At 57.3% G+C, this 14,574-nt stretch overlaps 1 protein-coding gene across 1 annotated transcript in view; it reads right to left on the reverse strand.

Moving 5' to 3' along the window:
* DNAJB13 (DnaJ heat shock protein family (Hsp40) member B13) overlaps positions 1 to 14,574 on the reverse strand; it is an 18,522-nt gene continuing 3,948 nt past the window's right edge. The window contains exons 5-8 of the mRNA XM_072133852.1: positions 11,738 to 11,851; positions 11,550 to 11,663; positions 10,680 to 10,756; positions 1 to 192 (exon numbers count right to left, since the gene is read on the reverse strand). Of these exons, the coding sequence (XP_071989953.1) occupies positions 30 to 192; positions 10,680 to 10,756; positions 11,550 to 11,663; positions 11,738 to 11,851 (468 nt within the window). The 3' untranslated portion in view covers positions 1 to 29. The remainder of the gene's footprint in view (positions 193 to 10,679; positions 10,757 to 11,549; positions 11,664 to 11,737; positions 11,852 to 14,574) is intronic.

A 14,574-nucleotide genomic window follows, 5' to 3' on the forward strand; every position in this document is an offset into this window, starting at 1 on the left:
TTATAGGCAATGTGTGGGTGTCTTTATTATCAGAGGTCCGGGGACAGCAGGGCTTTCCGTAGCAGCTGCTTCTTCTGTGGCGTCAGGTGTTCTGGAAACTGGATATCGAACTGTAGGATGAGGTCGCCCTTCACAGAGAGGTCGCTGGAGGTCCGCATCCCCTCCCCAGGGACCAGCTTGCTGTACTTGGGGCTGATGGGAAGAAACAAGGTCTGGGGTTAATGACTTCCATAATTGGGGTGCAGGTAAGTAACCGAATGCTGATTTATGGAGGAGTTTGGGTCCAACCCCCTAAATAAAGGATGGTGGTACAACACTGCAATGTCCAGGGAAAATCCTTTTTAGACAAACTTCAGTAACCTGAGGTCCCATAGCGATCAGTGTCCCGTTGCGCCGCGCCCCCACCCCCCTGTACACGGCTCAATGCAGGGCCCCACAGCCACCAGTGCAGCCTGTGTCCATCTAGTACATGGCTAAATGCAAGATCCCACAGCCACCAGTGCAGCCTGTGCCCCTCTAGTACATGGCTCCATGCAAGGCCCCACAGCCACCAGTGCAGCCTGTGCCCCTCTAGTACATGGCTAAATGCAAGATCCCACAGCCACCAGTGCAGCCTGTGCCCCTCTAGTACATGGCTCCATGCAAGGCCCCACAGCCACCAGTGCAGCCTGTGCCCCTCTAGTACATGGCTAAATGCAAGATCCCACAGCCACCAGTGCAGCCTGTGCCCCTCTAGTACATGGCTCCATGCAAGGCCCCACAGCCACCAGTGCAGCCTGTGCCCCTCTAGTACATGGCTAAATGCAAGATCCCACAGCCACCAGTGCAGCCTGTGCCCCTCTAGTACATGGCTAAATGCAAGATCCCACAGCCACCAGTGCAGCCTGTGTCCCTCTAGTACATGGCTCCATGCAAGGCCCCACAGCCACCAGTGCAGCCTGTGCCCCTCTAGTACATGGCTAAATGCAAGATCCCACAGCCACCAGTGCAGCCTGTGCCCCTCTAGTACATGGCTCCATGCAAGGCCCCACAGCCACCAGTGCAGCCTGTGCCCCTCTAGTACATGGCTAAATGCAAGATCCCACAGCCACCAGTGCAGCCTGTGCCCCTCTAGTACATGGCTCCATGCAAGGCCCCACAGCCACCAGTGCAGCCTGTGCCCCTCTAGTACATGGCTAAATGCAAGATCCCACAGCCACCAGTGCAGCCTGTGCCCCTCTAGTACATGGCTAAATGCAAGATCCCACAGCCACCAGTGCAGCCTGTGTCCCTCTAGTACATGGCTCCATGCAAGGCTCCACAGCCACCAGTGCAGCCTGTGTCCATCTAGTACATGGCTAAATGCAAGGTCCCACAGCCACCAGTGCAGCCTGTGCCCCCCTAGTACATGGCTAAATGCAAGGTCCCACAGCCACCAGTGCATCCTGTGCCCCCCAGTACATGGCTAAATGCAAGGTCCCACAGCCACCAGTGCAGCCTGTGCCCCTCTAGTACATGGCTAAATGCAAGGCCCCACAGCCACCAGTGCAGCCTGTGCCCCTCTAGTACATGGCTAAATGCAAGGCCCCACAGCCACCAGTGCAGCCTGTGCCCCTCTAGTACATGGCTAAATGCAAGGTCCCACAGCCACCAGTGCAGCCTGTGCCCCTCTAGTACATGGCTAAATGCAAGGCCCCACAGCCACCAGTGCAGCCTGTGCCCCTCTAGTACATGGCTAAATGCAAGATCCCACAGCCACCAGTGCAGCCTGTGCCCCTCTAGTACATGGCTCCATGCAAGGCCCCACAGCCACCAGTGCAGCCTGTGCCCCTCTAGTACATGGCTAAATGCAAGATCCCACAGCCACCAGTGCAGCCTGTGCCCCTCTAGTACATGGCTAAATGCAAGATCCCACAGCCACCAGTGCAGCCTGTGTCCCTCTAGTACATGGCTCCATGCAAGGCTCCACAGCCACCAGTGCAGCCTGTGTCCATCTAGTACATGGCTAAATGCAAGGTCCCACAGCCACCAGTGCAGCCTGTGCCCCCCTAGTACATGGCTAAATGCAAGGTCCCACAGCCACCAGTGCATCCTGTGCCCCCCAGTACATGGCTAAATGCAAGGTCCCACAGCCACCAGTGCAGCCTGTGCCCCTCTAGTACATGGCTAAATGCAAGGCCCCACAGCCACCAGTGCAGCCTGTGCCCCTCTAGTACATGGCTAAATGCAAGGCCCCACAGCCACCAGTGCAGCCTGTGCCCCTCTAGTACATGGCTAAATGCAAGGTCCCACAGCCACCAGTGCAGCCTGTGCCCCTCTAGTACATGGCTAAATGCAAGGCCCCACAGCCACCAGTGCAGCCTGTGCCCCTCTAGTACATGGCTAAATGCAAGGTCCCACAGCCACCAGTGCAGCCTGTGCCCCTCTAGTACATGGCTCAATGCAAGGCCCCACAGCCACCAGTGCAGCCTGTGCCCCTCTAGTACATGGCTAAATGCAAGGTCCCACAGCCACCAGTGCAGCCTGTGCCCCTCTAGTACATGGCTAAATGCAAGGTCCCACAGCCACCAGTGCAGCCTGTGCCCCTCTAGTACATGGCTAAATGCAAGGCCCCACAGCCACCAGTGCAGCCTGTGCCCCTCTAGTACATGGCTAAATGCAAGGCCCCACAGCCACCAGTGCAGCCTGTGCCCCCCTAGTACATGGCTAAATGCAAGGTCCCACATCCACCAGTGCAGCCTGTGCCCCTCCAGTACATGGCTCAATGCAAGGCCCCACAGCCACCAGTGCAGCCTGTGCCCCTCTAGTACATGGCTAAATGCAAGGTCCCACAGCCACCAGTGCAGCCTGTGCCCCCCAGTACATAGCTAAATGCAAGGTCCCACAGCCACCAGTGCAGCCTGTGCCCCCCCAGTACATGGCTAAATGCAATGCCCCACATCCACCAGTGCAGCCTGTGCCCCTCTAGTACATGGCTCAATGCAAGGCCCCACAGCCACCAGTGCAGCCTGTGCCCCTCTAGTACATGGCTCAATGCAAGGTCCCACAGCCACCAGTGCATCCTGTGCCCCCCCCCAGTACATGGCTAAATGCAAGGCACCACATCCACCAGTGCAGCCTGTGCCCCCCAGTACATGGCTAAATGCAAGGTCCCACAGCCACCAGTGCAGCCTGTGCCCCCCCAGTACATGGCTAAATGCAATGCCCCACATCCACCAGTGCAGCCTGTGCCCCTCTAGTACATGGCTAAATGCAAGATCCCACAGCCACCAGTGCAGCCTGTGCCCCTCTAGTACATGGCTAAATGCAAGATCCCACAGCCACCAGTGCATCCTGTGCCCCCCCAGTACATGGCTAAATGCAAGGCACCACATCCACCAGTGCAGCCTGTGCCCCTCTAGTACATGGCTAAATGCAAGGTCCCACAGCCACCAGTGCAGCCTGTGCCCCTCTAGTACATGGCTAAATGCAAGGTCCCACAGCCACCAGTGCAGCCTGTGCCCCCCCAGTACATGGCTAAATGCAAGGCACCGCATCCACCAGTGCAGCCTGTGCCCCTCTAGTACATGGCTAAATGCAAGGCCCCACAGCCACCAGTGCAGCCTGTGCCCCTCTAGTACATGGCTAAATGCAAGGTCCCACAGCCACCAGTGCAGCCTGTGCCCCCCAGTACATGGCTAAATGCAAGGTCCCACAGCCACCAGTGCAGCCTGTGCCTCTCTAGTACATGGCTAAATGCAAGGTCCCACAGCCACCAGTGCAGCCTGTGCCCCCCAGTACATGGCTAAATGCAAGGCACCGCATCCACCAGTGCAGCCTGTGCCCCTCTAGTACATGGCTAAATGCAAGGCCCCACAGCCACCAGTGCAGCCTGTGCCCCTCTAGTACATGGCTAAATGCAAGGTCCCACAGCCACCAGTGCAGCCTGTGCCCCCCAGTACATGGCTAAATGCAAGGTCCCACAGCCACCAGTGCAGCCTGTGCCTCTCTAGTACATGGCTAAATGCAAGGTCCCACAGCCACCAGTGCAGCCTGTGCCCCCCAGTACATGGCTTAATGCAAGATCCCACAGCCACCAGTGCAGCCTGTGCCCCTCTAGTACATGGCTAAATGCAAGGTCCCACAGCCACCAGTGCATCCTGTGCCCCTCTAGTACATGGCTAAATGCAAGGTCCCACAGCCACCAGTGCATCCTGTGCCCCCCCAGTACATGGCTAAATGCAAGGCACCACATCCACCAGTGCATCCTGTGCCCCCCCAGTACATGGCTAAATGCAAGGTCCCACAGCCACCAGTGCAGCCTGTGCCCCTCTAGTACATGGCTCAATGCAAGGCCCCACAGCCACCAGTGCAGCCTGTGCCCTTCTAGTACATGGCAAAATGCAAGGTCCCACAGCCACCAGTGCATCCTGTGCCCCTCTAGTACATGGCTAAATGCAGGGCCCCACAGCCACCAGTGCAGCCTGTGCCCTTCTAGTACATGGCTAAATGCAAGGCCCCACAGCCACCAGTGCAGCCTGTGCCCCTCTAGTACATGGCTCAATGCAAGGCCCCACAGCCACCAGTGCAGCCTGTGCCCCTCTAGTACATGGCTCAATGCAAGGTCCCACAGCCACCAGTGCAGCCTGTGCACCCCCAGTACATGGCTAAATGCAAGGTCCCACAGCCACCAGTGCATCCTGTGCCCCCCCAGTACATGGCTAAATGCAAGGCACCACATCCACCAGTGCAGCCTGTGCCCCTCTAGTACATGGCTAAATGCAAGGTCCCACAGCCACCAGTGCAGCCTGTGCTCCCCAGTACATGGCTAAATGCAAGGTCCCACAGCCACCAGTGCAGCCTGTGCCCCCCCAGTACATGGCTAAATGCAAGGCCCCACAGCCACCAGTGCAGCCTGTGCCCCTCTAGTACATGGCTAAATGCAAGGTCCCACAGCCACCAGTGCAGCCTGTGTCCCTCTAGTACATGGCTAAATGCAAGGCCCCACAGCCACCAGTGCATCCTGTGCCCCCCCAGTACATGGCTAAATGCAAGGTCCCACATCCACCAGTGCAGCCTGTGCCCCTCTAGTACATGGCTAAATGCAAGGTCCCACAGCCACCAGTGCATCCTGTGCCCCCCCAGTACATGGCTAAATGCAAGGTCCCACAGCCACCAGTGCAGCCTGTGCCCCTCTAGTATATGGCTAAATGCAAGGTCCCACAGCCACCAGTGCATCCTGTGCCCCCCCAGTACATGGCTAAATGCAAGGCCCCACAGCCACCAGTGCAGCCTGTGCCCCTCTAGTACATGGCTCAATGCAAGGTCCCACATCCACCAGTGCAGCCTGTGCCCCTCTAGTACATGCCTAAATACAAGACCCCACAGCCACCAGTGCAGCCTGTGCCCCTCTAGTACATGGCTAAATGCAAGGCCCCACAGCCACCAGTGCAGCCTGTGCCCTTCTAGTACATGGCTAAATGCAAGGTCCCACAGCCACCAGTGCATCCTGTGCCCCCCCCAGTACATGGCTAAATGCAAGGTCCCACAGCCACCAGTGCAGCCTGTGCTCCCCAGTACATGGCTAAATGCAAGGTCCCACAGCCACCAGTGCATCCTGTGCCCCCCCAGTACATGGCTAAATGCAAGGTCCCACAGCCACCAGTGCAGCCTGTGTCCCTCTAGTACATGGCTAAATGCAAGGTCCCACAGCCACCAGTGCAGCCTGTGCCCCCCAGTACATGGCTAAATGCAAGGCACCACAGCCACCAGTGCAGCCTGTGCCCCTCTAGTACATGGCTCAATGCAATGCCCCACAGCCACCAGAGCAGCCTGTGCCCCTCTAGTACATGGCTCAATGCAGGGCCCCACAGCCACCAGTGCAGCCTGTGTCCCCCAGTACATGGCTAAATGCAAGATCCCACAGCCACCAGTGCATCCTGTGCCCCCCCAGTATATGGCTAAATGCAAGGCACCACATCCACCAGTGCAGCCTGTGCCCCTCTAGTACATGGCTAAATGCAAGGTCCCACAGCCACCAGTGCAGCCTGTGCCCCCCAGTACATGGCTAAATGCAAGGCCCCACAGCCACCAGTGCAGCCTGTGCCCCCCAGTACATGGCTAAATGCAAGGCCCCACAGCCACCAGTGCAGCCTGTGCCCCTCTAGTACATGGCTAAATGCAAGGTCCCACAGCCACCAGTGCAGCCTGTGCCCCTCTAGTACATGGCTAAATGCAAGGTCCCACAGCCACCAGTGCAGCCTGTGCCCCTCTAGTACATGGCTAAATGCAAGGTCCCACAGCCACCAGTGCAGCCTGTGCCCCCCCAGTACATGGCTAAATGCAAGGTCCAACAGCCACCAGTGCAGCCTGTGCCCCTCTAGTACATGGCTAAATGCAAGACCCCACAGCCACCAGTGCAGCCTGTGCCCCTCTAGTACATGGCTAAATGCAAGATCCCACAGCCACCAGTGCAGCCTGTGTCCCCCCAGTACATGGCTCAATGCAAGGTCCCACAGCCACCAGTGCAGCCTGTGCCCCTCTAGTACATGGCTAAATGCAAGGCCCCACAGCCACCAGTGCAGCCTGTGCCCCCCAGTACATGGCTAAATGCAAGGTCCCACAGCCACCAGTGCAGCCTGTGCCCCTCTAGTACATGGCTAAATGCAAGGTCCCACAGCCACCAGTGCAGCCTGTGCCCCCCAGTACATGGCTAAATGCAAGGCCCCACAGCCACCAGTGCAGCCTGTGCCCCTCTAGTACATGGCTAAATGCAAGGTCCCACAGCCACCAGTGCATCCTGTGCCCCCCCAGTACATGGCTAAATGCAAGGCACCACATCCACCAGTGCAGCCTGTGCCCCTCTAGTACATGGCTAAATGCAAGGTCCCACAGCCACCAGTGCAGCCTGTGCCACCCAGTACATGGCTAAATGCAAGGCCCCAAAGCCACCAGTGCAGCCTGTGCCCCTCTAGTACATGGCTAAATGCAAGGCACCACATCCACCAGTGCAGCCTGTGCCCCTCTAGTACATGGCTAAATGCAAGGTCCCACAGCCACCAGTGCAGCCTGTGCCACCCAGTACATGGCTAAATGCAAGGTCCCACAGCCACCAGTGCAGCCTGTGCCCTTCTAGTACATGGCTAAATGCAAGGTCCCACAGCCACCAGTGCAGCCTGTGCCCCTCTAGTACATGGCTAAATGCAAGGTCCCACAGCCACCAGTGCAGCCTGTGCCCCTCTAGTACATGGCTAAATGCAAGGTCCCACAGCCACCAGTGCAGCCTGTGCCCCCCCAGTACATGGCTAAATGCAAGGTCCCACAGCCACCAGTGCAGCCTGTGCCCCTCTAGTACATGGCTAAATGCAAGATCCCACAGCCACCAGTGCAGCCTGTGCCCCTCTAGTACATGGCTAAATGCAAGATCCCACAGCCACCAGTGCAGCCTGTGTCCCCCCAGTACATGGCTCAATGCAAGGTCCCACAGCCACCAGTGCAGCCTGTGCCCCTCTAGTACATGGCTAAATGCAAGGCCCCACAGCCACCAGTGCAGCCTGTGCCCCCCAGTACATGGCTAAATGCAAGGTCCCACAGCCACCAGTGCAGCCTGTGCCCCTCTAGTACATGGCTAAATGCAAGGCCCCACAGCCACCAGTGCAGCCTGTGCCCCTCTAGTACATGGCTAAATGCAAGGCACCACATCCACCAGTGCAGCCTGTGCCCCTCTAGTACATGGCTAAATGCAAGGTCCCACAGCCACCAGTGCAGCCTGTGCCCCTCTAGTACATGGCTAAATGCAAGGCCCAACAGCCACCAGTGCAGCCTGTGCCCCTCTAGTACATGGCTAAATGCAAGGTCCCACAGCCACCAGTGCAGCCTGTGCCCCCCAGTACATGGCTAAATGCAAGGTCCCACAGCCAGCAGTGCAGCCTGTGCCCCTCTAGTACATGGCTAAATGCAAGGCCCCACAGCCACCAGTGCAGCCTGTGCCCCTCTAGTACATGGCTAAATGCAAGGTCCCACAGCCACCAGTGCAGCCTGTGCCCCCCAGTACATGGCTAAATACAAGGCCCCACAGCCACCAGGGCAGCCTGTGCCCCTCTAGTACATGGCTAAATGCAAGGCCCCACAGCCACCAGTGCAGCCTGTGCCCCTCTAGTACATGGCTAAATGCAAGGTCCCACAGCCACCAGTGCAGCCTGTGCCCCTCTAGTACATGGCTAAATGCAAGGCCCCACAGCCACCAGTGCAGCCTGTGCCCCTCTAGTACATGGCTAAATGCAAGGTCCCACAGCCACCAGTGCAGCCTGTGCCCCTCTAGTACATGGCTAAATGCAAGGCCCCACAGCCACCAGTGCAGCCTGTGCCCCTCTAGTACATGGCTAAATGCAAGATCCCACATCCACCAGTGCAGCCTGTGCCCCTCTAGTACATGGCTAAATGCAAGATCCCACATCCACCAGTGCAGCCTGTGCCCCTCTAGTACATGGCTAAATGCAAGGCCCCACAGCCACCAGTGCAGCCTGTGCCCCTCTAGTACATGGCTCAATGCAAGGCCCCACAGCCACCAGTGCAGCCTGTGCCCCTCTAGTACATGGCTAAATGCAAGGTCCCATAGCCACCAGTGCATCCTGTGCCCCCCAGTACATGGCTAAATGCAAGGTCCCACAGCCACCAGTGCAGCCTGTGCCCCTCTAGTACATGGCTAAATACAAGATCCCACAGCCACCAGTGCATCCTGTGCCCCCCCAGTACATGGCTCAATGCAAGGTCCCACAGCCACCAGTGCAGCCTGTGCCCCTCTAGTACATGGCTAAATGCAAGGTCCCACAGCCACCAGTGCAGCCTGTGCCCCTCTAGTACATGGCTCAATGCAAGGTCCCACAGCCACCAGTGCAGCCTGTGCCCCTCTAGTACATGGCTAAATGCAAGGTCCCACAGCCACCAGTGCAGCCTGTGCCCCTCTAGTACATGGCTAAATGCAAGGCCCCACAGCCACCAGTGCAGCCTGTGCCCCCCAGTACATGGCTAAATGCAAGGTCCCACAGCCACCAGTGCAGCCTGTGCCCCTCTAGTACATGGCTAAATGCAAGGTCCCACAGCCACCAGTGCAGCCTGTGCCCCTCTAGTACATGGCTAAATGCAAGGCCCCACAGCCACCAGTGCAGCCTGTGCCCCCCAGTACATGGCTCAATGCAAGGCCCCACAGCCACCAGTGCAGCCTGTGCCCCTCTAGTACATGGCTAAATACAAGGCACCACATCCACCAGTGCAGCCTGTGTCCCTCTAGTACATGGCTCAATGCAAGGTCCCACAGCCACCAGTGCAGCCTGTGCCCCTCTAGTACATGGCTAAATGCAAGGTCCCACATCCACCAGTGCAGCCTGTGCCCCTCTAGTACATGGCTCAATGCAAGGACCCACAGCCACCAGTGCATCCTGTGCCCCTCTAGTACATGGCTCAATGCAAGGTCCCACAGCCACCAGTGCAGCCTGTGCCCCTCTAGTACATGGCTAAATGCAAGGTCCCACAGCCACCAGTGCAGCCTGTGCCCCTCTAGTACATGGCTAAATGCAAGGTCCCACAGCCACCAGTGCAGCCTGTGCCCCTCTAGTACATGGCTCAATGCAAGGCCCCACAGCCACCAGTGCAGCCTGTGCCCCCCAGTACATGGCTAAATGCAAGGCCCCACAGCCACCAGTGCAGCCTGTGCCCCTCTAGTACATGGCTAAATGCAAGGCCCCACAGCCACCAGTGCAGCCTGTGCCCCTCTAGTACATGGCTAAATGCAAGGTCCCACAGCCACCAGTGCAGCCTGTGCCCCTCTAGTACATGGCTAAATGCAAGGCCCCACAGCCACCAGTGCATCCTGTGCCCCCCCAGTACATGGCTCAATGCAAGGTCCCACAGCCACCATTGCAGCCTGTGCCCCTCTAGTACATGGCTAAATGCAAGGCCCCACAGCCACCAGTGCAGCCTGTGCCCCTCTAGTACATGGCTAAATGCAAGGCCCCACAGCCACCAGTGCAGCCTGTGCCCCTCTAGTACATGGCTAAATGCAAGGTCCCACAGCCACCAGTGCAGCCTGTGCCCCTCTAGTACATGGCTAAATGCAAGGCCCCACAGCCACCAGTGCATCCTGTGCCCCCCCAGTACATGGCTCAATGCAAGGCCCCACAGCCACCAGTGCAGCCTGTGCCCCCCAGTACATGGCTAAATGCAAGGCCCCACAGCCACCAGTGCAGCCTGTGCCCCTCTAGTACATGGCTAAATGCAAGGTCCCACAGCCACCAGTGCAGCCTGTGCCCCTCTAGTACATGGCTAAATGCAAGGCCCCACAGCCACCAGTGCAGCCTGTGCCCCTCTAGTACATGGCTCAATCTCTGACCAGCAGCAAGACAGTTCACTGGGGAGTCACTAAATGTGTTTGCTCTGTGCCCTAACACTTAGTATGTATCTGACTACCTAAGAAACCTAATAAAGGAGGGTTGGGGGCCTTGTAGAGCACAGTTTACCCCTTGACACCTACATGACATCAGGGCTCGAGTCCCTATAACTAGACCCTGCAACAACTTCAACATAAAACCCCTTTAATTGGGCATCAATGGCAGCAGATATCAGGTAGCCTGGATTATATCATAGATTTAGACTCCACTTGTCACATGGGGGGGGGGGGGAGTGCTTTTACCCCATCCACCAGCAGAGACGGGGTTAATACTCACTGCACAATGTCATTGATGGGAATATTCAATATCCTTTCATCCAATGTCACCACTTCCACAGTACAACCGGTCAGAGCCTGGAAAATACAGAGCATTATGGGTAAGTGTGCCCCCTGCTGGCCAGTGTAAGGTAATGTATAACTCCCTGATTATATACTGACACACATCCCCTATATAATATATACAAGCCACACCCACTGTGGGATATTTTGACTATCCAGATAGAGGAGACCCATATTCCTAATACTAAGCCCCCAATCACATAGGGGGTCATTTACTAAGGGCCCGATTCGCGTTTTCCCGACGTGTTACCCGAATATTTCCGATTTGCGCCGATTGTACCTGAATTGCCCCGGGTTTTTGGCGCACGCGATCGGAATTTGGCGCATCGGCGCCGGTATGCACGCGACGGAAATCGGGGGGCGTGGCCGAACGAAAACCCGACGTATTCGGAAAAACCGCCGCATTTTTTAAAAAAAATTGTGTCGCGAAAATTTCACTCACCTTCATCCTGGATAGGCCGGTATATTTCGAGGCATTCCAGCGAACTTCAGCGCAGCAGCGCCACCTGGTGGACGTCGGAGGAACTGCTTTGATGAATCCCGGCCGGACCCGAATCCAGTGCAGAGAACGCGCCGCTGGATCGCGAACGGACCGGGTAAGTAAATGTGCCCCATAGTGTTTCCATCCTCCCTGTGTATATATTCTGCTTGCTCTGGGGTTGCTATGGTAGACTTCCTGTCACATGACAGGAAGTGTAGGCAGTCTCTTTTCTTGCTACCATGGAAACCCCAGAGCAAGCGCAATAGATGAGAGCAGCCTATGGAGTGTAATAATGTGTATATTTGACACCTTGGCTAATTTTTTTACCTTTCCAAGTTGGATGTTGGCCGTGTAGATGAGGTCGTCCCCTTGTCTGACAAAGCGGGGGTGGGGCTTCTCCTTGACGATAAATACAATGTCTGCTGGGATGATGTTCGGGCCCTAAAGACAGAATTTAGTTAGTGGTTAGGGACATGCAGTGTAAGGGTAACAGCAGAGACGTTTTGGCTCGTCACCTGGTCGGCCTCATTAGGGAACGTGATTCTGGTTCCCGCTTTCCATCCGGGGTGGACGTCTATGGAGAGGATCTTGTCTCGGATGCTGGACGTGTGGCCGTCTTCATTCATGACCTGTGGGTTACAGAGACATGTACATAAAATGTGTGTGCCCAGGCTCCTCCCCCTTATTAGGCTCCTCCTACAAAGTGTCCAGCCCTGGTGTGTAGTACAAGTGTCTGACCTGTAGTGTATAGGGGGATGGGTACGGTCCTGGTGAAAGAGCAGATGCCTGGTCCCATGTAAGAGTAGGGAGAAAGTTGCTGGCCCTATGTCTGGGTGAGAGAGCAGGTGCGTGAACCTTAGTATCTAAATGAGATAGCAGGTACCTGAGCCAGGTTATCTCAGTGAGGGAGCAGGTGCCTAAGCCAGGGTGTCTTAATGAGGGAGCAAGTGCCTGAGCCAGGGTGTCTGAATGAGGGAGCAGGTGCCTGAGCCACAGTGTCTCAGTGAGGGAGCAGGTGCCTGAGCCACGGTGTCTCAGTGAGGGAGCAGGTGCCTGAGCTAGGGTGTCTCAGTGAAGGATCAGGTGTCTGAGCCCAGTTGTCTCAATGAGGGAGCAGCTGCCTGAGCCCGGTTGTCTCAGTGAGGGAACAGCTGCCTGAGCTACGGTGTCTGAATGAGGGAGTAGGTGTCTGAGCCCGGTTGTCTCAGTGAGGGAGCAGGTGCCTGAGCCACAGTGTCTCAGTGAGGGAGCAGGTACCTGAGCCAGGGTGTCTGAATAAGGGAGCAGGTGTCTGAGCCCGGTTGTCTCAGTGAGGGAGCAGGTGTCATAGCCAGAGTCTCTGAATTAGGGAGCAGGTGCCTGAGCCAGGTTGTCTCAGTGAAGAAGCAGGTGCCTGAGCCAGGGTGTCTGAATGAGGGAGCAGGTGCCTGAGTCAGGGTGTCTCAGTGAGGAAGCAGGTGCCTGAGCCCAGTTGTCGCAGTGAGGGAGCAAGTGCCTGAGCCAGGGTGTCTCAGTGAGGGAGCAGGTGCCTGAGCCAGGGTGTCTCAGTGAGGGAGCAAGTGCCTGAGCCAGTTTGTCTCAGTGAGGGAACAGGTGCCTGAGCCAGGGTGTGTCAGGGACAGAGCAGGTGCCTGAGCCAGGGTGTCTCAATGAGGGAGGAGATGCCTGAGCCATGGTGTCTGAATGAGGGAGCAGCTGCCTGAGCCAGGGTGTCTCAATGAGGGAGGAGATGCCTGAGCCATGGTGTCTGAATGAGGGAGCAGCTGCCTGAGACAGGGGGTCTCAATGAGGGAGCAGTTGCCTGAGCCAGGGTTTCTGAATGAGGGAGCAAGTTCCTGAGCCAAGGTGTCTCAGTGAGGGAGCAGGTGCCTGAGCCAGGGTGTCTGTGTGAGGGAGCAGTTGCCTGAGCCATGGTGTCTCTGTGAGGGAGCAGGTGCCTGAGCTATGGTGTCTCAATGATGGAGGAGGTGCCTGAGCCAGGGTGTCTCAGGGACGGAGCAGGTGCCTGAGCCAGGGTGTCTCAGTGAGGGAGCAGGTGTCTGAGCTAGGGTGTCTGAATGAGGGAGCAGCTGCCTGAGCCAGGGTGTCTGAATGAGGGAGGAGATGCCTGAGCCAGGGTGTCTGAATGAGGGAGCAGCTGCCTGAGCCAGGGTGTCTGAATGAGGGAGGAGATGCCTGAGCCAGGGTGTCTGAATGAGGGAGCAGCTGCCTGAGACAGGGTGTCTCAATGAGGGAGCAGGTGCCTGAGACAGGGTTTCTGAATGAGGGAGCAGGTGCCTGAGCAAAGGTGTCTCAGTGAGGGAGCAGGTGCCTGAGCCAGGGTGTCTTAATGAGGGAGCAAGTGCCTGAGCCAGGGTGTCTGAATGAGGGAGCAGGTGCCTGAGCCACAGTGTCTCAGTGAGGGAGCAGGTGCCTGAGCCACGGTGTCTCAGTGAGGGAGCAGGTGCCTGAGCCACGGTGTCTCAGTGAAGGATCAGGTGTCTATGCCCAGTTGTCTCAATGAGGGAGCAGCTGCCTGAGCCCGGTTGTCTCAGTGAGGGAGCAGCTGCCTGAGCTACGGTGTCTGAATGAGGGAGTAGGTGTCTGAGCCCGGTTGTCTCAGTGAGGGAGCAGGTGCCTGAGCCAGGGTGTCTCAGTGAGAGAGCAGGTGTCTGAGCCCAGTTGTCTGAATGAGAGAGCAGGTGTCTGAGCCCGGTTGTCTCAGTGAGGGAGCAGGTGTCATAGCCAGAGTCTCTGAATTAGGGAGCAGGTGCCTGAGCCAGGTTGTCTCAGTGAAGAAGCAGGTGCCTGAGCCAGGGTGTCTGAATGAGGGAGCAGGTGCCTGAGTCAGGGTGTCTCAGTGAGGAAGCAGGTGCCTGAGCCCAGTTGTCGCAGTGAGGGAGCAAGTGCCTGAGCCAGGGTGTCTCAGTGAGGGAGCAGGTGCCTGAGCCAGGGTGTCTCAGTGAGGGAGCAGGTGCCTGAGCCAGTTTGTCTCAGTGAGGGAACAGGTGCCTGAGCCAGGGTGTGTCAGGGACAGAGCAGGTGCCTGAGCCAGGGTGTCTCAATGAGAGAGGAGATGCCTGAGCCATGGTGTCTGAATGAGGGAGCAGCTGCCTGAGCCAGGGTGTCTCAATGAGGGAGGAGATGCCTGAGCCATGGTGTCTGAATGAGGGAGCAGCTGCCTGAGACAGGGGGTCTCAATGAGGGAGCAGTTGCCTGAGCCAGGGTTTCTGAATGAGGGAGCAAGTTCCTGAGCCAAGGTGTCTCAGTGAGGGAGCAGGTGCCTGAGCCAGGGTGTCTGTGTGAGGGAGCAGTTGCCTGAGCCATGGTGTCTCTGTGAGGGAGCAGGTGCCTGAGCTATGGTGTCTCAATG

Source organism: Engystomops pustulosus, chromosome 2 (assembly GCF_040894005.1).
Source record: "Engystomops pustulosus chromosome 2, aEngPut4.maternal, whole genome shotgun sequence".
NCBI lineage: Eukaryota > Metazoa > Chordata > Amphibia > Anura > Leptodactylidae > Engystomops > Engystomops pustulosus.